The 22,449-nt window shown below is 41.1% G+C and overlaps 1 protein-coding gene across 8 annotated transcripts in view; it reads left to right on the plus strand.

The window, feature by feature from the left end:
• The window catches only part of zgc:66433 (uncharacterized protein LOC321250 homolog), a 47,424-nt gene that overhangs the window by 14,544 nt on the left and 10,431 nt on the right, over window positions 1-22,449 (plus strand). For 4 of the 8 annotated variants that reach the window (XM_040015174.1, XM_040015179.1, XM_040015180.1 and 1 more), the window contains exons 2-6: window positions 13,208-13,290; window positions 16,668-16,842; window positions 18,506-18,632; window positions 21,297-21,431; window positions 21,531-21,590. In XM_040015174.1, the coding sequence (XP_039871108.1) occupies window positions 13,208-13,290; window positions 16,668-16,842; window positions 18,506-18,632; window positions 21,297-21,431; window positions 21,531-21,590 (580 nt within the window). Of the gene's footprint in view, window positions 1-5,111; window positions 7,047-13,207; window positions 13,291-16,667; window positions 16,843-18,505; window positions 18,633-21,296; window positions 21,432-21,530; window positions 21,591-22,449 lie in introns of those variants that run through there. The other 4 variants (XM_040015175.1, XM_040015181.1, XM_040015178.1 and 1 more) reach the window with 2 other exon arrangements.

Below are 22,449 nucleotides of genomic sequence, written 5' to 3' on the forward strand. Positions count from 1 at the left end.
AGTTACATAAAATCAATATCCCTACATTTTATGCACCAGCCTTTAATTTGGTAACTTTCAGAGTTATGAAGTGACCTGGACGTGATCGCAGGTCCAGTTTATTTATTTTTTTACAAAGACTTGTGTTGCAGTTGTGGCAGTAGCAAAGCAGGGACGAGCATATATATGTTCTGTAGCAATAAATAACTGACCAACATTCAGCTGCCTTTTAGTGCCTGGTGAATGGATTCAAACACCAATGTCTTGTCACCAATGTTTATCTTCTGCTTGATCACTTTGTTTCAGATGAATGCAATGTTGGAATAAAAAGCTAAGCTGTCTTCTGACTTATCTGGGACTCTGAATTGCTTTGCAACAAGCAGTGTCTTGTTTTATTTCAGTCATTTCAAATGAAACCACATTTTGTAACTGCCACTTCATGCTTCATCTGCACTGTCTCCCAGTAACTTATTTTTCAGGCTCTATGTTTACATAAACTGAAGGCTTGGGAATATCAGACATTATGTTGGTGCTCCTCTGTGATATGAGCACGCAGAGCAGTGCAGCATCATATTGAGTGTTAAAGGTCATTGTAGTTCGACGGCTTGTTATAATGCTTGATGGGATTAAATCGTGACTACTTGAATACTAAATGCATTGCTGGGAATTTCAAGGTTTGTGTTTGGGGGCAGATAAAGTTAGACAGACTGTTTTCATTATCTTTAATAGGGTTTCCCACTGACAACCAACCAACAGCAATATTTTTTTTTTTTTTTGTCTATTTTGTGCTGGAGACCAGTCAAGATACTATTTAAAGCTGTTATTTTCTTAGTAGCTGACAGGCTAATACACGGCGGTATCAGCGTGTTAGCACTGGCTAGCTAATGTGGCATGGATTTCCAGTATTAAACAGCACTGTAACCTGAGACCATATGCATAGAGGTGTTGCAGTATACTGGTTTTGAACTTGATGAATAGTAAATGGTACACCGCTATGGTTAAAGGCATGGTTATTGTGGCTCTCTTCCCATTCACTGAGATGCTACTGAAAGCAATCTGTATGTTTAATGGCTAATGGATTCATTATACAGTAGCTGCATCTATTTCTAGAATCACTTTTCACAACAGTCCTGCCAAGTCACTCGGCAGGTGCAGTTGGACTGGAGACGGATAAACTCTTGAGGAATTTATTTTAATCAAGTTTGTTGAATTTTGTTTTGCTACTTTTCACAGCATGCCGAGCATTTGCATTAATGCTAGCTTCTTCATAAAAAGTGTAGGTACGTTGTTCAGTTTTGAGCTTGACTTTAATGAGTACTGAATAACTTTAACATCTGTCACCCAACACCTTTAAACCAGAAATTCAAATAATGCTGCCTTTCACGGCTCTGAAACATTCTCAAATTGTTTTGCATTGCAAGGGTAGGTCACAGCCACATTCTTTGGAGTTCAGGAGTAAAAATTCATGACTAATTTCCTTCACGGTCACCTTCTCCTGCTGATCGCGCAGGCGTGGACTGGCTGAATGGGTCAAGAGGAAATACCAAAGTTTTAAAGGCCATGTTCCCAGTTAGGTATGCGCAGCTGGACAAGAGACTGGGAATCGCACAAAGATGGAGAAAGGAAGGGATGGTGAGATAATGAGACGAGAGGTAAAAAGAATGAGGAGAAAGGAGGGGTAATGCATTGATGATGTGGAGCTGTGTTATCTGGATGCATTCTTTATACATTTTTCATGTCCTTTTATGGCCCTTTGGCTCGCATTGAGCGCCTTCGTGTAACAGAGATGGGTTAGACAATAACAAAAGTCATGTAAAAGCTCTTTAACATCTGGGAAGAGAGCAGTGGGAGAATGGAAGATGTTTATCCTGCGAGGACGTTGCCTTTTTTCCGTGCTGTTCCCCCATTAATCTTTTATTAAATAATGCAGACAAAGGCATGTGACAAGATGGCAGATCAAACCAGACTGTACCCTGTGCAGTGTTGGATGGGGCATCAGACCCAGGAAGAACTACTGCTTTATCTATCCCGTAAAGATATTAAAGTCTGAGCAGCACAAACACACCAGGCCTTCAGACACTTAATAAATTTAGTCCTTTCTGATAAATGAGAGTCCTTTAAGATAAATGAGAAAACTCTAGAATTGTAGAACCTGTAGACAGTAAGGTTATTGTAAGCATAAAGACTAGACTGACAACATGAGTTCATGTGGTCCCTGCCAAAAGACAAGATACAGCATGTTTCCTGGGCTTTAGAGGTGCTGGCAGGCTCATTTTCTAACCTTTTTTTTAGCGGTTCATCCATCTTTGCAGTCTTCATACTAAGCTGAGCTATCGTGTGTTGGCTGTTGCTTCGTGTTTACTGTACAGATATAAACATTCACTCAGTTCAATGAGCAGAGTGGCTGGGCCTTTGCTTTAGCACTTCCGTTTAAGTATTTAGATTAATTGCTGTTGTAAGCAGTGGACTTGACTTCGGTTTTGCTCCACAAGACTTTTGCATTAGGCTAAACATCATAATTTGCGTTTCATTTTCTATTTTGCTTCAGTTGCATTGTCTTCTACAAGTCATTGTCCTCAGTGAAAACACTTGCGTTGTTGAAACTGGTTCTGCTCAGTTACTGACGAGTGTATAGAGCTCAATGACAAAGCTTTGTGAGTACAGAGTTCTGTGTAAAACGACGTATTTTCTCCACAATGCTGGAACCCTCTCCAGCTGTTTCCAATAAAAGAACATTGTTTACTACAGTCTCTATAATTTGACCTCATCATTAGTTTTCATCTAAAGCAAAATGCTATGATTCTTCTTGCATGTGCACAGAAGAGAAAAATAAAGGAAAAGGCAGATTTAGCCACAGGCATTAGCCTGATTTAAACCTCAGATATTATAATTCTCCACAGTGAGTATGTGCATGTCTGTCTAAACCCCGTCAACACGATTACAGGTCATTATAACTCCGTGCTGATGACAGCCATGACCATTGCCATGGACCATTTATCTCTTTAGAAGCTGCAAGGACTCAAAAATGAACTGACTAGATTTTGGTGGTCAAAGGTTAAGATCACCATGACCTCAAGAAAACCACATTTTTAGCTGTAGGTTTAGGATAAAAAGAGCATAACATGATTAAGTGAAAACATCAGAAAGGTCAAAGGTCAAGTGAGGACAGACAGGGATGTAATATGCATCTTGTTGGTTAGCGTATAACCACAAGGCAGTAATTCTAGTTTTAAAAAAGCAGTAAATGTACACCACCACAGATTGCATGCTTTATTTTGTGCAAACACAGTGAAGTTCCCATGCTGCTTCTATCTGTGTATACAACATGGCAGTCTGCAACTTATCTGCGCAGAGCGCTTCATCCACTCGACCAAGTTTATCATTTCAGCTGCCTGGAAAGGAAAAAAAGTCCTTCTCTTCCCTCGCCGTTCTGCCTTGATTCATTCCTGCATCTGTCTTTTTTTTTTTTCTTTTTTTTTCCTCTTTGTGGAAATTGAAGGCTTTCGGCTCGTCACAGACCCACTAACATCTTATTCCCTCGGCCAGCTTCCTCCACTCAAGCCTTTCATCTTCTCCTAAGGCTCGCTTTGTGTCTCATACAGTATAGGGAATGTCGTTTTTTAGATTTGCTGGCTAAGCACCTAAAAATAGCTTTTTCTCTTTTTTTTTTTTTTTTTTTTTTTTTTTTTTTTTTTCTTCTTTCTTTTTTTCCTCTTTAGCTTTTCGTGACGGATTCCACGCTGTGTTGGGTCGGTGGTGATCCTGCTCAAGTCAGAAGCCTGAATATCGTGCTAAGAATCGATCACAGATATTGAAACTTGCTCCAAAAATCACTGCAATCATTTTGAGTCGTCTCTTTATCAATTTGAATTGTTATTTAAGAGTTGGTCTATATTGCCTTCCTTAAAAAATAAATAAAAAGAATTCAGAAATGCTGAATTCAGGAGGAAATACCAGCCCTCTGCTGATGCTCTGTGAATGAACGCGTCTACTTCAGGGGCTGGAATGTAAGGCAGAAAACAAATTTTCATTCATAGACACTGTTAACTCATTCAGCTCTAACAGCCGCCGCGTGACTCTGGTTTAGCTCTGCTTTTGCTACGTACAGCCGCACAGCTAAGGGGGTTGTTCTGTTTGAGGCTAATGGAAGTCCCTGCTTTAAGTCTGTGGAGACGGACCATTACAAGAGTCCCTCGAACAGACACAGTTGCAATGACAGAAGCCTGGTTTCAGTAGTGTTTAGCTTTGAAACGCTACACTTTGCTAAGCTTCTAGGCTCCGTCCCTTCACTATGCAGAGCCTAATTGCTGTTTGTAATGTAATCAGGCTGATATTCGCCAGTTTAACTGCTGATTCACAACAACTGGGCCCAGAGCAGGGTGGATTTGTTTTATGTAAGACCTACAGCAACTTACAGATTAGATTAGTCCTTTCAGATAAATGAGAGGCTGTAACACGGACAAACAACTTCGGAATCATGAGTGGGTTATTAATCACATCAGAAGCTTATTTTCTGAGTCGGTACCATTGAATGTCATTGTTGACAGTAGCCAATTAGTCAGCGCCATAAGCCTGTAGTGTAATGAGTCTCGTAACACTGGATCCATTGAGAGATTAAAGCTGGGCGATATTGGATTTGCGTTACGTCAGAAGGACAGAAGCCACATGGACAACACCCGGCTGGAGTCATCGGAGCTTACTGTTGAACTCTGTGGGCACCGCTCTCCACAGTTATCTATATTTAGTTACTTCTGTATAGCTTACAGTGACACCATGGTCTCCACACAGCTCCTAGATGAAGTGTTTTTGCTGTGTAATCTGGGCTCTGTTCAATCCCGTTGTCATGGCTGAATTTGGTCAGGGTTCGTCCACACCAGCAGTTTACAGTATGGCTTTAAAGTGTTCTTGTGTGTGTTTTTAGAAACAATCTAATGATGGACAAATGTGGACATGTTTACTGTGTGCGTGCTCACTCTATGTGGGTGCTAATAAGGTTATTTCAGGTGTCTAATAAAGGCAAACTCCCTGCTGGTCTGAATACCTCTTCGTGCTAATCCATTGTTATGTAATAAGGTGTACACACACACACACACACACACACACACACACACACACACACACACACACACACACACACACACACACAGTCCTTGTCAACCATCCATAGAGTCATGCACTTCCAAATAAAGCTAATTATATATTTGAGAGTGTTTGCACTGCATGAAAGTCAGGCTGCTGAAGGATAAGTATGAAACAAGAATAAGTTAATGAACAGCTGACAGAAGATTCTCATGAAGCAGTGCAACCTTGGGGGGGGAAAAAAGCCCGTAACATCTAACTAATCTGAAAAGAAACAAAGCCTGAAATACGGTAAACCAAAAGTAGTAATTAAGGCTTTATGATGGCTCCTGTGGCATTGCTGGCTAAATATTGCTGTGAAATATAAGTTTTGTGTTCTGAGATTACACTCTGCTTATACTCATAACAGTATTTATGCCCTCTTTAGTATAAAAGCTACACAGTTACCACCTCCAGCACGGCCCACTTCTTCCAAATAAGCACCTGCCTAACAGTCCAGCATTACCCCGTCGCTACAGCCTGTTTATCTTTTGCTCTACATGTCCCTGCTACGAGCCCGCTTGTTCCTCTCTGCGTGCACAGGAGTTTTGATGCTCTCCTGGCATCTGAGAAAGACCCAGCGGAGCACTCACATTTTTTGTTGTTATGCCAAAATCTTTAGCGTTAGCATGCCATGTGGCTAACATGACCGTTAGCTTCCAGAGCTAACTGTTCTAATCTAGTCAGAAACTCTGGAAATGTTAACACGGACTTTGACAGCAATAAACAAGGACAGGACCTAGATTGTTTGTTTTTTTTTGTTTGTTTTTTTGTTTTGTTTTGTTTTTTAAATAAATGGTCAGTTTAAAAATGGTAACTGTGTTTGCTGTTAAAACTTTAGCAGGAGTTTTTTCTTTGTTTGGTTGGTTTTTTTGTTTTTGAATATTTTTTTCCACTTATATTACTGGAGGAACCTCCAGTCACTATCCTTTTCCCTTCCTTATTTTCCAGTATTATATCCATGGCAACACAAGAAAAGCCACAGCACTCTTTGTTAAAAGGAGAGTGGGCAGAAGCAGCTCTTTTCATTTAAATCAGTGTACAGTGAAACAGCCTGTTGTGGAGAAAGAATCTTGATGGACATGTGAAGCCTGCATTATTGTTTTTTTGTTTTTTTTGTTGTTGTTTTTTTTTTAGGTGTATGGTGTGTATTAAGAAGTACTGGGTTATATTCTGAATCCACTGGTTGAAGCCCCAGAGATGATCTTAGCTGCACCATTGCCACCTCGGCTCTGTGTGCCACAGACTTGGCTTCAAAGTGAAATGCCATAAGTCAGTTACAATCATGTGGTTTTACTACAAACACAAAGCTGTCCCCAACAACTCTTTGACATAGACTGAAAAAAGTCCTTCATCGTAAACTCAAATTAAGGTTACATAAAGAACACAGGCAAGCTTCAGTGCAGACATAGTAGCCATGGAAAAAGTCCTGTTGTTTGTTCTGAATATGGTTGGATAAAAAGTTTTTGCATTAAGGTCGTGATCTCCTAGATTATCTGTTTAAAATTTAAGGCCCTTTGTTTATTTACCAAAATGTCTCTGTGAGGGAAAACTTTGTCCAGGGTCTTCTTACCATCTTTGGTTGCAAGTCTCAGTGTTTTGTTTCCACTGCGAAGCCTCTGTGTTTACTGTAAGTCTGTTTTCCCTTTTGTCTCTCTCTTCGTCCCAATATTCTTGTGTTTATCTAACAGACTCATCTTTCCTTTCATGCTGCTCTTTCCCACAGCCCCTTTCTCTGACCCCGTCCCCTCCCGCTTTCTTGTGTTTGTCCCTTCCTCTGGTTTTCTCGCTCTTTTCTCTCACTCCCTCTCGCTTTTTGTGTTCGTGTCATCTGCACTTTTCATTGAGTTTGCAAATCCATCCTTCTGTCTCGCCTGCCTTCGTCTACCTGTACTTCTAATGAAGCGGAGGATGTCACCATGGGGATCCGGCTTTGGAAATGGACACAGGTCAGTCACTGTGACTCCTGACCATTTGATCTTCATCCTAACACGTCTGCTTCACTGTAAAAGAGTTTTGTTTTTGTTTTTTTTACTTTGTTGGATCCGTCCCTTGGAGGTGCAGGATTTAAGCTCTGTTGCTCATTCTTTAAAATGAAAGTTGAGCTTTAACATATCAGGATTTATTATTTTTGGCAGATACTTTTTTTTTTTTTTTTTTTTTTTTTACTCTCCTGCCAGGAATTCAAAGATCCTATATAAATTTCTATGTTTTAAGTACACAGACTGTATAAAAAAGATGGCTTCCGCCACCATGACGCCATTCACTGGTTAAGAATGTCCTGTCATGAAGCCCTGAGCTGAGGGTTTTTGGCTACACTCTGCTCAGGAGGTACATTTTGGGATACAATACGTGCATTCATGAGAACGCATTCATTAGATATTCATGATGGTACTGTCTTTTGCAGAAAACAATGCTAGCTTTTTCTATGCTAACTACATGGTGGTTTCAGTTCTATTAAATGCTTAATACCCAGACATGAGAGCAGCAGTTTGGACCCCATAATTTAATTCTTAAACATCAATACTTTGGCCCTCACCTGTAAACATTGATGTTGTTTCTTACCTCTACCTGGTATTGATTTCATTCATATCACAACACTGTATGAGTGTCTATGCTCATTTCTGCTCGTGTAGCTGCTTTCTAGATACGCTTGAGTCTATGTAAGTGTTTATGCAGTTAACTCATGGTTGTACTGTGATCACCTGATAACAGCATTGGCATATACCAGTTTGTAACCATGGCATTTAAATAAAATACTTCAAGTATAAAAATAATGTATATAGCAAAACAATACAACCACCATGTGTTTAATACAAATCAGTGAGGTTCAGTCGTTTGTGGCTTTGAAATAAATTCTGATAAGAGAAGGTGTTAGACTCCAGAGTCTGTATAGGATGATGATGGTGATGATTCACACGACTTTAACAAACCAATAATAGCTTATGATTATATAATAGTAACACTGGTGAAAGGCCCTCAGTACGTCAATAGACCCTCTGGAATGTTCTCTGTTTCTTTAACACACAGCTCACTGTAAACACAGTTGACAAGAAGTTCTCCAGCTGCTTCCTTAACAGAGAGAGAGTCTTCTCACACTAACAACATGATTGGGGGAAAAAACAGTGGCGGTTTCTCCACCTTAAATTTTTTTTTTTTTTTTTTTTTAGCACAAACGATTCTATCACAGTGTTAACCTGTTAGCTCTTACCTGGAGCAGTCACGACACACCCTTCATAAGCAGATGGACATCGGTCAGTTGTAGTCATGGACATGGGTGCTGATAAAAAGAACTTGATGCCTATTGTGATTGTGTTTATAGTTCTTTAAGGACTTCTCTTCTTTGTTGGCTTGCTGTTAAGTAAACGGTGTTCATGGTTTGACTTTTCCCATGATCCTCGCTTACATAACGTGAGGTTTAAGATTAACTGCAATACTACAGGGAGTGCAGAATTATTAGGCAAGTTGTATTTTTGAGGAATAATTTTATTATTGAACAACAACCATGTTCTCAATGAACCCAAAAAACTCATTAATATCAAAGCTGAATGTTTTTGGAAGTAGTTTTCAGTTTGTTTTTAGTTTTAGCTATTTTAGGGGGATATCTGTGTGTGCAGGTGACTATTACTGTGCATAATTATTAGGCAACTTAACAAAAAACAAATATATACCCATTTCAATTATTTATTTTTACCAGTGAAACCAATATAACATCTCCACATTCACAAATATACATTTCTGACATTCAAAAACAAAACAAAAACAAATCAGCGACCAATATAGCCACCTTTCTTTGCAAGGACACTCAAAAGCCTGCCATCCATGGATTCTGTCAGTGTTTTGATCTGTTCACCATCAACATTGCGTGCAGCAGCAACCACAGCCTCCCAGACACTGTTCAGAGAGGTGTACTGTTTTCCCTCCTTGTAAATCTCACATTTGATGATGGACCACAGGTTCTCAATGGGGTTCAGATCAGGTGAACAAGGTGGTCATGTCATTAGGGTATAAAAGAAGAAAAACTTTCTTGCCAGCCACACTGTGGAGTACTTGGACGCGTGTGATGGAGCATTGTCCTGCATGAAAATCATGTTTTTCTTGAAGGATGCAGACTTCTTCCTGTACCACTGCTTGAAGAAGGTGTCTTCCAGAAACTGGCAGTAGGACTGGGAGTTGAGCTTGACTCCATCCTCAACCCGAAAAGGCCCCACAAGCTCATCTTTGATGATACCAGCCCAAACCAGTACTCCACCTCCACCTTGCCGGCGTCTGAGTCGGACTGGAGCTCTCTGCCCTTTACCAATCCAGCCACGGGCCCATCCATCTGGCCCATCAAGACTCACTCTCATTTCATCAGTCCATAAAACCTTAGAAAAACCAGTCTTGAGATATTTCTTGGCCCAGTCTTGACGTTTCAGCTTGTGTGTCTTGTTCAGTGGTGGTCGTCTTTCAGCCTTTCTTACCTTGGCCATGTCTCTGAGTATTGCACACCTTGTGCTTTTGGGCACTCGAGTGATGTTGCAGCTCTGAAATATGGCCAAACTGGTGGCAAGTGGCATCTTGGCAGCTGCACGCTTGACTTTTCTCAGTTCATGGGCAGTTATTTTGCGCCTTGGTTTTTCCACACGCTTTTTGCGACCCTGTTGACTATTTTGAATGAAACGCTTGATTGTTCGATGATCACGCTTCAGAAGCTTTGCAATTTTGAGACTGCTGCATCCCTCTGCAAGATATCTCACTATTTTTGACTTTTCTGAGCCTGTCAAGTCCTTCTTTTGACCCATTTTTCCAAAGGAAAGGAAGTTGCCTAATAATTATGCACACCTGATATAGGGTGTTGATGTCATTAGACCACACCCCTTCTCATTACAGAGATGCACATCACCTAATATGCTTAATTGGTAGTAGGCTTTCGAGCCTATACAGCTTGGAGTAAGACAACATGCATGAAGAGGATGATGTGGACAAAATACTCATTTGCCTAATAATTCTGCACTCCCTGTATTTATGGATATAGATTCTAAGTAGACCTTTCTAGTACCAGTTTTGACTCCCTTTTGACTTCAGAACTGCCTTAATTCTTTGTGCATAGAACAAGGCACTGTTTCAGAGATTTGGGGCCATACTGACAGAAGATCATCACATAGTTTCTGCAGATTTGTCAGCTACTGTGACGAGAATCTCCCGTTCCACCACATCCCAAAGCTGCTCTATTGCAGCGGTCTCCAACCTTTTTTGCGCTACGGACCGGTTTATGTTCAACAATATTTTCATGGACTGGCCTTTAAGGTGCCGCGGATAAATACAACAGATAAAACCAGTACCGGTACCAAAAAAAGGGAAGATTTATTTATAACACACGGGAGTAGACCCAGGGAAACTGAGTTAATGATAAAACCAATTAACAACCCTGAAAACCATAAATTTCACACCCGAGTCTCAACTCCCGCGGCCTGGTACCAACAGACTCATGGACTGGTGGGTTGAGGCCACTGCTCTATTGGGTTGAGATCCTGTGATTCTTGGGGCCATTTCAGTACAGTGAACTCAATTGTCATGTTCAAGAAACCAGTTTGAGATGATTGAGCTTTATGACATAACACGGTATCCTCCATCAGAAGGTGTGTACACTGTGGTGATTAAATGTTGCTCAGTTGGAACTAAGGACCCACAGTGTGCCACAAAATATCCTCTTCACTGTTATGTCAGCAGCAGCCTGAACTGTTGGTACAAAGCAGGATGGATCCATGCTTTCATGTTGTTTATGCAAAGTTTGGACCCTACCATCCTTATTTCACAACAGAAATCAAAAACCATCAGACCAGTCAGAGTTTGTCTAGTCTTGTATGCTCAGGTTTTGGTGAGCATGCGCAAACTGTAGCCTTAATTTCCTGTTCTTAGCATGTTGTAGCCTTTCAGCTTAAAGGTTCAGGCCGCTGTGCATTCAGAGATGCTGTTCTGTATCCTTTGGCTGTAACCATGGTAATTGTTAAGTCCCTTGAAGCAACTTTGTTGCTGGTTTGAACTTCAGCAGGTTGTCATGTCTATATAATCTAATTGCACTGAGTTGCTGCGATGTGATTGGCTGATTTAGATAGCTGTGTTAATGAGCAGTTTTACGAATGTGCCTCATAATTAAAATGAATAAACATTCAGTCTCTTTAATTTCCTGTTATTTATTTTATTTTTTATTTCATGGGTGCTTTTCATTGACACTGAGTCATCACACCAGGGATCAGGCATCAGTAACCATAATCCTTAAGTAAACTCTACGCTTTAGAGAAGCATAAAAGGACCATTTGAAAAGTACAAATAGGCTCTGAGTGTTTGTTGTTCGCTGATTGACGAGACTTAAAAAGGTGGTAAAGCCACGATTGGGACTGCAGTTTGAGCGTGGATCACCAGGGGGAAAACATCATGCTGACCTTTATTTTATTTGTGCAAAATTAAACTTGAATCTTTTTTATTGTTAGTGACCGATTTTAGAAATATTTGTGTGAGCCGTGGACTTCTGGGAATCTGAGTTGGAAAAAGCTTGAGGAATACGGACTTGGGAAAACTAATTTCAAAAGCCAGAAATCACACGTTTAGATAACATTAGTTTGGGGTAAAGGTTAAAGTTGATCCGTGATAAAATCCAACTATGTGACTTGTTTTTGATTTTGCTAAACTAAAAATTTGGAGGTTCTGGATGCACAAGAAATCAAGTTTAAGGTTTTATATGCATAATAAATAAAACTATTGTGATTAACAAAAAGGGGTTTTGAATAGTGCCCATTTCCCACCAATTCTGGGTTCAACCAAAACAACATATCACAGTTTCCATAGAAACCTTTAAACCAAAGGCGATTCGTTCATTTATTGTTATTTTACTTTGGTTAGACAACCTGCACTTGTTCACAATGAATACATCCATGTTAATGTAATTTATTCTGTATTGAGTCAGATCATGGGGTTAGCTGTCAAACAGCCAGGGGATCTCCAGAATCTTTGGGATTCATCTCTGGAAACTGCAAACATTATGAACCTTATGAAACCTTATGAAATTTCACGCTGATACATCATCGAGTTTCTGTTTTCATCCCAGTGATGCATTGACAAACTGACCTCCACAGATTCCGCAGACCTGAAATAAATGGTGGCACAGCTACAATTAGACATGTTTGCTGAAAACCATATCAGCAATGAGTCCACTTCCTGCCAAACGGCTCAGGAAATCCTCAACACACAGCACAGTGCACGGCTAATTAGATTTGACACTAGAGTAAAACTTTTATACAGGATGGTCTAACTGGTTCACCATGCTGGAACTGCACTCACGTGGCCTCAGACGTCCTGTGGGCTCGAGAGAGCTCTGTGCAGTGCAAAGAGTGATTTAAAATAATAATAATGATAAAATGATGACTTGCAAATGAACCTACTGTACTGTAGAGTGAAGGCTGACTCGCAGCCCGAATGTGAAGCCCTCAGTCCTGCTGCACACAGAGCCTTAACAAGGCACCCGCTCATAATGTGATTTCATATCTGTTTAAGGTTGTGTTCGGCGGTTGCCGGGCACCTGCTGTTGACGTGATGAACACTTGAGTTAACGGCGCAGGAGTACACTGGAAACATAGCAGGCGGGCCTCCGCTAGGACTGTTTGGATTGTGGAGACACATCAGATGGAGATTAAAGTTTAAATAGCAAAGAGAAGCACTTTTCACACGTTTCCACCTGTTTAATGAATGAACAACTACATCACCGTTAATGCATCCAGGAGTTGCATAATGAGCTTTGGGGGGGATTTTATAAGGTGGTGACTTGTTATGGATGTAATCCGCCCCAACAGTCTCCTGTCCATTCGGTCCGACCACGCCAAGCCACTTTTACCAGCAGTCTTGACACTTCTAAGTAGGACTTTAATCACTTTTTAATCTGATCACATTGCAACTAGGTAGCTGCCATATGAGTCAAATAAGAAGGCAGAAGCAGGTTTAGATAAATGCAGACATTTATTATTTTTCTATTTTTTTTCTACTGATTTATAGCAGCCAGCCTGATTCTGGTCTTGTTCATGAAACTTATGAAAGACTTTATAATCATCAAACTCATCATCTGTCTCCCTCCCAGCAGTGACAGTGCTGCTATGGCATCAGGAACTCCAGACGTGACGACCAATCAGGAGCCTGCTGAAGTCCAGGAAGAGTGTTCAGGTAACAGTTTGATGAAATGTTTTCTGTAAATGTTTGATTGGGAATCCAGGAATATTTAGTATTAATGTATGCTGAGTGGCTGTCTTCGCTGTAATCACATGAAAAGGTCGTGTCTGTAATTTGCATCATTTCGACCTTTTTTCTTTTCAGCTTCAACTCGGAGTTTGCAAGGTCATCGACACACAGGGAGAATGTGAAAATGACCTTTCAACTGTTTCTATTCGGCAGATGGTTCATACTTTCTGTGGATTGCACAGCTAATGAGTTACTGTCCATCCTGTAATCATTCAGGCTGTAGCTTTAATTTCACAGTACAGAGCAGTGAAAACCAGATAATCCAGGCACTTTGGCAGTTTTCTAGATGAAAGTCTTCTGCATGAAAAGATTGTGTTAATACAAACATTGTACTTTTTGCTTTTTTTTGTTTTTTTTGCTTAATTTTATTTTGAAAGTTTGCAACAACTGAAACAAAATACATGTTTTTTCCAAATCCGTAGAATCTTATCAGTGCATGTTTTGTAAATCTCTGAGGTCTCATTTAGTGGGAACACACGCAGAAACTTCTGGTGCTTTCAGCTCTGATGACAATAATAAATGTTGTTTCAGAGATGGTTGGATGCTGGTACTTGCCAACGATATCAGCAATGAGATTTTCTACTCACTCCCAGCAAAGATCCAATCAGCTCGAACGATCGCACACAAATATCTCCTTGCAGGTTGTGGCAGGAAATGGAGGAAAACACAAGGCTGTCGCACACAAACGTGCACACAGATTAACAACAAACAGAGTGGGAACCAGGATGTAGATGTGTGTCGATGTGGAAAGGTTAAGTTGTGAGCTTCTTGTGAACACAGTGACTTAAGCAGACGTGATGAAACTGGTCTTTCGTGCCCAGGCTTGAGGTCCAAGATAATGTGAGTGAATAACAGGCAGAAGTTTGTTTTCAGGAAGCTCTCAGTTCAGTTTTGAATCTTGGGCTAATGCTGGTGCAATAATCCTGCTGAATTTTCAAGTTTGCTCACTCGCTTTTCACAAGAAATGAACAGTCTCTAATTTTTCTGGTAGTTTTGTTTTTATGGAGAGAGATCCCAGCCCTGATATTGTTTCCCTTTCAAAGGTCACCATCCTCTCACAGTTCAGCTGAGTTGCCCCTAATTTTGAGCTCAGTACTGTGTATAGGTCCTGTTAGTCATAACAGAATGCATATGGAGAAACTATAATATCTCAGCTCTACGCTGACCTTCCACTGAATCAGCTGCCTTTTTCTAGGCAGACCTTTTGGCTTTAATAGAGTATTGTGCCTAAAATAGCACAATAAATGGTACTGTTGGGTGGTGCTTCCCCCTGATAGTTCATCTTGGCCATGCAGAAAGGCCTCTGAAGCTTCATCAAAAAGCAGGTTGGAACCTCCTCAAGTAACGACAGCACTTTGTGGACTGCAGTTATCCAACAATAACTTGTTCTGTGTGCGGTTTAATGGCATCTCATTAAGACGCTAAAATTGGTTTTCATTATATTTTGACAGACTTTTATTTTAGTGACGTCTTTGGGTTTCTGTGTTACACAAAAAATCCCAAAAGAAAATGCACCGCATGTGCTTAACATGATCTTGAGTGAGTGACCCAGAGATTTAAAGCATCTTGGCCTCAGCACCAGGTTTGGATTCCAAACATTTTTCAGTTGGGATTTAGCTCAAACCAGAAAGTGTATTTTTAGAAAAGAAGGAATGCTCAAGGATTCCCCACAGGGAGGAGGACGAAAATGACACAGCTCGTGGAACAAAAATGCATCTTATTTTGAAATCTCTACTGAAGAATGTCTGTGGATGGCTCAGGGGTGGGAGTCCTCAAAATAGTTTGACTACAGTTGTTCTGTTTGCTCCCAACTTCTTCTTTCTCATTGTTGTTTCTCTTTCTTGCAACTCAGCTTCTGTTTCCTTTCTCTGGGGATGTTTTAAGTGCCTCCTGTGGTGCGTGTAACAAATAGTCCACCCGATTTATAGGTTGGCCGATATTATCAGGTGATATTCGCTATTTGCCACTCCTATGGGAATCAGGATTTTAAAGGCCACAAAATGAAAATTTAAAAAGTAGAGTAGAAACATTAAAAAACATTGTTCAAACATTTTATAGGTCTTACTTAGTTTGCCAGCCAGAGGACTCTTCTCTGTTTGGGATGCTACAAACACAGCAGCCAGCTGATTGAGCAGAGTCGGGCTGAACGTGGACGAGTAAAGAAACTACATAAACTAAATGTTAGAAATCTGTTTATGTTTAGTGTGTCTGAAAGAAATATATTGGAAAATCGAAATCTCCAAATATTGTCACTGCTGTTAAAATCCTGTTTCTGTCTAGCTGTGAAAACAATGAAACATGTTGCACTTTGTGATGACTTTTGTCTGATTACAAGTGTTTCTATTTGATGGCTACTTCAGTTTACTCCAAATATACAACAATAATGCTTTTTGCTTTTTTTTTTTTTTTTTCTCCCCACCTTACAAAACCTACATTACCCACAATGCTCCTCAACCACTGACAGAGCTTGGAAAGCCTAGCTACATTCAGATTTTGTTTTTTTCCCATCATCCTCAGCTGTATACAGGTCGACACCTCTACCATTGCAATCAGTGCATTGCACACTGGTTTATGAACTGCTGTCTTACAACACGTTGTCATTCTGGCTTCTTTTTGAAACAAGAAGCGCTGCCCCCTGCTGGCCGTTAGAAACAATGTGCACTTCTATAATGGCTTTGTTTTTCAAAACCACAGGCTGTGTTCATCTTTTATATACAGTCTATGGTTTGACCCAGTAAATATTAGCTAAGCTAATGAACAAAGTAAACATTGTAAGTGCTATACATGTTACCATTGTTACTATGTAGATGAATAAAAAAAAAATTAAAAAAAGACCAACTCTGCACTACTCTTTATAATGATCATGTGGTTTGAAGACAAATGCGTAGTGTATAAGTGCTGAGCCAGCCCACATCCCTGTTGCATGTGAGATGGAGCGAGGACCATTTCAGGTTCTTGATGACAGCTGTTTAAGAAGTTATAAAAGAGCTGAGTTTTTCACTGTGGTGCTAATAGACACGGACCCACTGTGGGGGTAGGTTTACAAGCTTGAGTTGGTGTTTGTTTATGCATATGTGTATTTTCAGTTTTCATGTTGGGCTCTGCAAACACACGCACACATCGTTCGCTCTGTGTGGTTCCCTCTGGGCTGCCTACCTGTGTCTTTACAGCCACCGCAGGACTAATTGCTCTATAACTCGAGTTCACACTGGGGCAGTGTGTAAAGATGCCGTGTGTGTAATGTTCTCATCAGCATGTAACTGTGCACCACCATGCAATGACTCCTTATTCTGTCTTCTCAGGAAAGAAAAAGTCCAAGTTCCAAACGTTTAAAAGGTTCTTCGCCAGGAAGAAGAGAAAGGATCCATCAGCTGCAGGAGCGGACGCGAGCCTTAAAGCCAGCCAGTCGAGTGACAATGTCAGCAAAGCATCAGAGAGCAACACACTCACTCGAGCAGAGAAGGATAAAGGCTCTGGGTAAGATCGCACACGTGTGCTGAATGAAATGCTTTTATTTACAATCTGACGAAAGTACACAGAGCTCAACTAAAACCTGTCACGTCTCTACTTATTTATTATATGCTCATTTTGTCATATCTTCGTATTAAAGCTACAGTCGGTTGTAAATACTCGTAAATATACATTGAGTAGTGTGCATCATATATCTTCCAACAAATTGATAAACTTGGATTAATCTGTTCCGGATTCATGAACTTGATAAATTGTGCATAAATGTTCAGTGTTTTTTCAGGTTTGGATGGACGCATTTGTAAAATAGTTTTACGTGTCCTCAGACTGCTTCATATTTGTGTGTGGGTGTGAGTCCTTACACACAAATCATTGTACACATTTCTAAATCTTACTTTATGCTTGTGGATCATATCATAATCATCTGCAACCCTTTTGAGGCAAATTTCTCTCCATGAACTGGGAGAACTGGAAGGAGTAGGAAAATAAAATTCAGTTTTATTTATACAGCGCCAAATCACAACAGTCGCCTCAAGGTGCTTCGTATTGTAAGGTAGACCCTTCAATAATACATGCAGAAACAGAAAAACCCAACAATCATATGACCCCCTATGAGCAAGCACTTTGGCGACAGTGGGAAGGAAAAACTCCCTTTTAACAGGAAGGAACTTCCAACAGAACCAGGCTCAGGAAGGGGCGGGGCCATCTGCTGTGATTGGTTGGGGTGAGAGAAGGAAAACAGGATAAAGACAAAATTCAGTTGATTGCGATTTTTAGTCTAATGACATCCAATGGTGAGATTTTACACACTTTAAGCATGGACCAACATTTCAAATAATTAGGTCAACCTGAGTCTCAGTCTTGGGCAAGACACTTCACCCGTTGCCTACTGGTGGCGCCAGTGTCCGGCAGCCTCGCCTCTGTCAGTGCGCCCCAGCGTGGCTGTGGCTACAATGTAGCTTGCCATCACCAGTGTGTGAATGGGGGGATGACTGGTTGTGTAAAGCGCTTTGGGGTTCTTAGGGACTAGTAAAGCGCTATACAAATACAGACCATTTACCATTTAAAGTAAACCCTGTGAGCCAAAAGGCTTCAGAATGCTCCGAACACTCAGTTTTAGACAGTTTTTTCTACTCCTGGCTGATATGATATATTTCTGCTCACGTTGTTGGAGCTCATCCATCCATTCAGGTCAATAACGTCTCTCATGAGCGCATTTAAAAAAGGAAGGTTGTGTTTTAACATCCATCTCCTGCTCTGTCAAACTCACCTCAGCGAAGGCTCAGCGCTTCCTGTTTTTGTGACAATTAGAAGAATGTGTGTTTTCCTGTGGAAAAGTCCTGAATTTCTTTGTTTTCCTAAGCGGTGCCACTTCCTGCTTTGTCTCAGTCTGTCACAGGAAATATCTAGTTACATTTTACTGATTTCTCTGATCATCATCCTAATTACTGGGAGACAACAAACCATCACTTAAAAAACTACAAGTGTCTTTTCAGTTGATATATATTTTTATACGACACATTCCAAACACTCTGCATGGGTAGTTTATGGTATTTGTTGTATGTCGTGATCCGCCATCTGGTTCTTTTTTTTCTTCTACCTGTCTTGTTATAGAAGCTGTGAAACATCACTCTGTGCTGTGTTTATTTCTTCGTCTTCCTGTTTCCCAAAGGTCGAAGATCAGTCTGGGAGGCAAGGCTTTGTCACATGACTCCGTGTTTGTTTCTGACTCATCGGAGGCGAACGAGGCTCTGGGGGCATCGCAGGACAGCATTCATGGGAAGGTGAAATCACTCCAGGTATGCACACACAAACACAGTTACCGGATCAAAGATAAACATGTTAAAGTTAAAGTCCTCTCAGGTCTAGTACACCAGAGACCCCCGACCCCTTGACCTTTGACTACAGGGGTTATTAAGGAATAATAAACAAATAAAGATTCACAGTCTGACACATTTAAGTGTGTTTGGGAGTGAGCACTTCTATGCCCCAGGGCACTGAACAAAGTGCTGCCAGCAGATCTGCTATATATTAAGCCTGTGGGATTACGAGTAATAAGTGGCATTAAATAAGCTTTGACGTTTTACACACAAGTTTTGATCCATGTGTAATGTGATAAACGCAGCGGTTTGGACAGGCGGAACTGATGCATTTCACAAATAGAGATTAAAGTTCTGTCAAAGCAAAATGAAAGGACCGCGTGATGAGAAGAACTGCAGACAGATAGAAAGAGTATCTGTCACAATAGTGGGCTAAAAGGGGAAGACATGAGACTGATGCCAATGAAACGGCTCCGCTGAGCTACAGAGGAGTGAGACTCAAACAACTCCTTTAAGCGATTTTTGCTAAAAAGAAACGCTTTCTCCTGTAAGCTAAAATAAAACAGAGGAAGTGTTTGATTTGGGCTCCTTTGTAGATCAGAAAGTGTGTAACGGACACGGGCAGAGTGTCTGATAATCAAATCCAAGAGTTTTCAGGCAAAACAGCCACAGATATGTTGGCGAGATGCAAGTTGCTAATAGATTGATTTCCATAAAGTGAATTTACTGTGGAAAAACAATCTGATGGAGATTTCCTGACCTTAATCCTCGCTGTGAGCTGTGCTGCCTGTTTGATAAGCAGAATGAGGCCATTCCAGAGCCAAAAATAAACACATTATGTAAGGATCGATACACTACAAGGCCATTAACATGATGCACAGGAGAGTGACTGTCATGTAGTAACTCACTAAACAAGGGTGTTGCCGCTGTGACCGGTCCAGAAAGCTTCAGATAGAAAAAAATTCCATTTGATGGCGTTTTTGGGCCTGTGTTTGTTGTCCAGTAGTATAGCTCTTCAAGTATAGGAATTCAGACAATACAGAAGCTACAAAGATGCAATTGCATCCTGTCCTACCAAAAAAGCCACACAAAAACAGGACACTGGCCAACTGAGATGATATAAAAGACAGGTGTAGCTGCTGTGAGGTCAGCCACTGCTTTATGAAGTTGTGTTATGTTTCAACGTTGCCTTCTTTGGTGTTTTGAAGCTGGATGTTGCAGTCGAGGGGTAAATCTGACCAGGAAGCTCACAGGCTAGTAACATGTCTATCAGAAGTCATTAACGTTGGATCATCTTCCTTTCTGTCAGTGAGTTTAAAATTTTGCTCACTCTTACCCAAAACTAGTAACGTGGTCCAATAAACCTATGAGGAAATCGTTTCCTGTGGTCACGGCTGACAGCCGATTTCTCATTGGTGTATACAGGAGCAACCACAGCTATCACCCCCTGGTGGCCGTTAAAGAAAATGCAACTTTGCAGCTACAGTGTCTCCATCTTTTACACTGTCTGTGGCCCGACAAGTGGACAATTTTCACTCCACTACAAAGACTTTTGTCTTCTGTGGATTGTGGCTAAAGGGCAAACACTAACAACTGTAACACACTAACCACTGGTTCAACATATTTTTGATGCTGCCCCCTGGTGACAGTACACAGCTACTACATTCAGGTGGAGCTCTGCTGTGCTCTGTGTTGGACCTTTAGACTACCAGTGCACTATTACAATTACAGCGGAGCGGAGGATGAATTTGAGGATGTCCACCCTGTCACACCGCAGCTAGCATCATGAGCAGAGTGATATGATTGGCAGGTGCAGTTTAATAGAAGGGTAAATGCTCACGAGAATCTTTGTGCAAGTGTCAGTTAGTTCCATTATATTCAACAGGGAGCAGACATGTGTACAGCTGATATGGGCAAACCAGTGCTAAAAGGGAGAAATGCATGAATGTGGTTTTTGAGGTGAACCCTCCCTTTAAGCACATTTTCACGCACATTTAAATTAAAAAACTACATTTCAGATTAATTTTAGCTTCCACCCACAAACAGCTTCCAGTATATAAGCTGACGATGTTAAAATAGAAACATTTAGAACAGCAGATTCTTTGTGACTTTATCAAGAAACTTGTATTGTGTGTCCGTGTGTGTCTGTGTGTGTTGGTGCGTGTCAGTGTCCAGCCCTGCTACAGAAAAGCTGTATTGTCCTGTGCTGTGAAACTGAGTAAATGAGTCCTTGACTGACTGTTACAGGGAAGCACGCAGATAAAGACTGTTTGAGTTTCTGCGATACCAGCTACACACACAGATACACAATCACTTTCAAAGGGCTTTCGCTTCTCTGTCGAGTGCCCAGCTATGAGTCCTCACTGGTCATTCCCTGTTAGTCATATTCCACCACAGTAAAGATCTTTTCCCCCTGCAAACAGCTGTAATGCTCAATAAGCATGTACTCAAACACGCCATTGTTAGTCTTTCATACAGAGCTGTAGTTTATTAAACAGGGTCTCAGATATGGTGTTTCCCCAACTGTAAGTAATGATAAACACCTTCACTTCCTTATAAAACAAACAGGTGAGCACATGCCTGAAACGTGCACGCACTAACCCTGCTGTCATAAATGTGCTTTTTTTTCCCCCTCCTCTGTAGCTTCAGCTGAAGCAGGCCATCAAACTGGGCTCTCCACCGTCTCTGATGTGTGTGAAGAGGGCAGAAGATCCTGCGACCATGTCTGAGGATGACGGCCTACCCTGCAGCCCACCAGAATACACAACAGTTCACACGGTCTTGATAAAGACATGCTTTCAATGATGCCTTCCTTCTGTTAGTGCCCCTGAGTTTGGCTCCTAACATTCTTCTCCTTGTTCTTGGTGCGTCTCCCAGAATCAGGCTCAGGCGAACAGTTCCATCAGTCTGGAGGGAATAGACAGCGATGAGGACCGGGTAAGCGTCAGCGCAACGAAAACTAAGATACTGCATTGTTTATTTCATGCTTTGTTCCATTCACAACCGACACGTTTACCGACGAGTGAACTTCCACGCTGCGATGCTTTACGATCTGCACCGCGTCCTGCGTGTGGCATTACAACCAAAACAGCGATTCAAGTAAGATCGATGTGATTTGTAAAAGCCAGGAGGAATCTTTGTGGATGTGTTGGAGCTGTGTGCGATTGCTCCTCATGTGACTGTGGCGGAGAACAAATCTCATGATCCCGTCTAATCACTAAAACGCTGCTCTTGGTTCTAAATAAAAGCCCCTTCATGCAAAGTGACATCTTTCCCTATGTTCCCGCTCTTTGCCGCTCTTTTTTTCCCCTCTGTTGCTTTTAGTCTTTTTGTTTCAGCTTTCTCTTTTTTGTATCCTTAAATTGTCGTCCTCCTGACCCTGCGGTTTAACCAGTGTTACCCAGAATGCCTCATATTCTCCCTAACAATAATTTCAAATGAGTCCTTTTTATGGATCCAGAGAATCACAGTGCCAGTTCACGATAAGGCAAATGTCCCGAGAACATCAGCTATCCAATTAGTCTCACTGACTATAATATGGCCTAGAAGCACAGTCAGCAAACTATGACAAAGGAGCCTTTAATGATAGTGTACTTTTAGCAGTTTCAGGCGGGTTTTGGTCATTCTCCCACTGGAAAGAGCCACAAATGGCTGGCTACAATGACAGGCACACAAAACCCTGAAAATATCCCCTTTAAAGTCAATTCCACACACAGGAATGTGGTCAAGGATAGACTGCACTTACAGTGGCACTTTGTGCAGTTTATCCATCCACTGAGAATTCACTAAGACATCA

Source organism: Simochromis diagramma, unplaced genomic scaffold, assembly GCF_900408965.1.
Source record: "Simochromis diagramma unplaced genomic scaffold, fSimDia1.1 OVJJ01000685.1, whole genome shotgun sequence".
Taxonomy (NCBI): Eukaryota; Metazoa; Chordata; class Actinopteri; order Cichliformes; family Cichlidae; genus Simochromis; species Simochromis diagramma.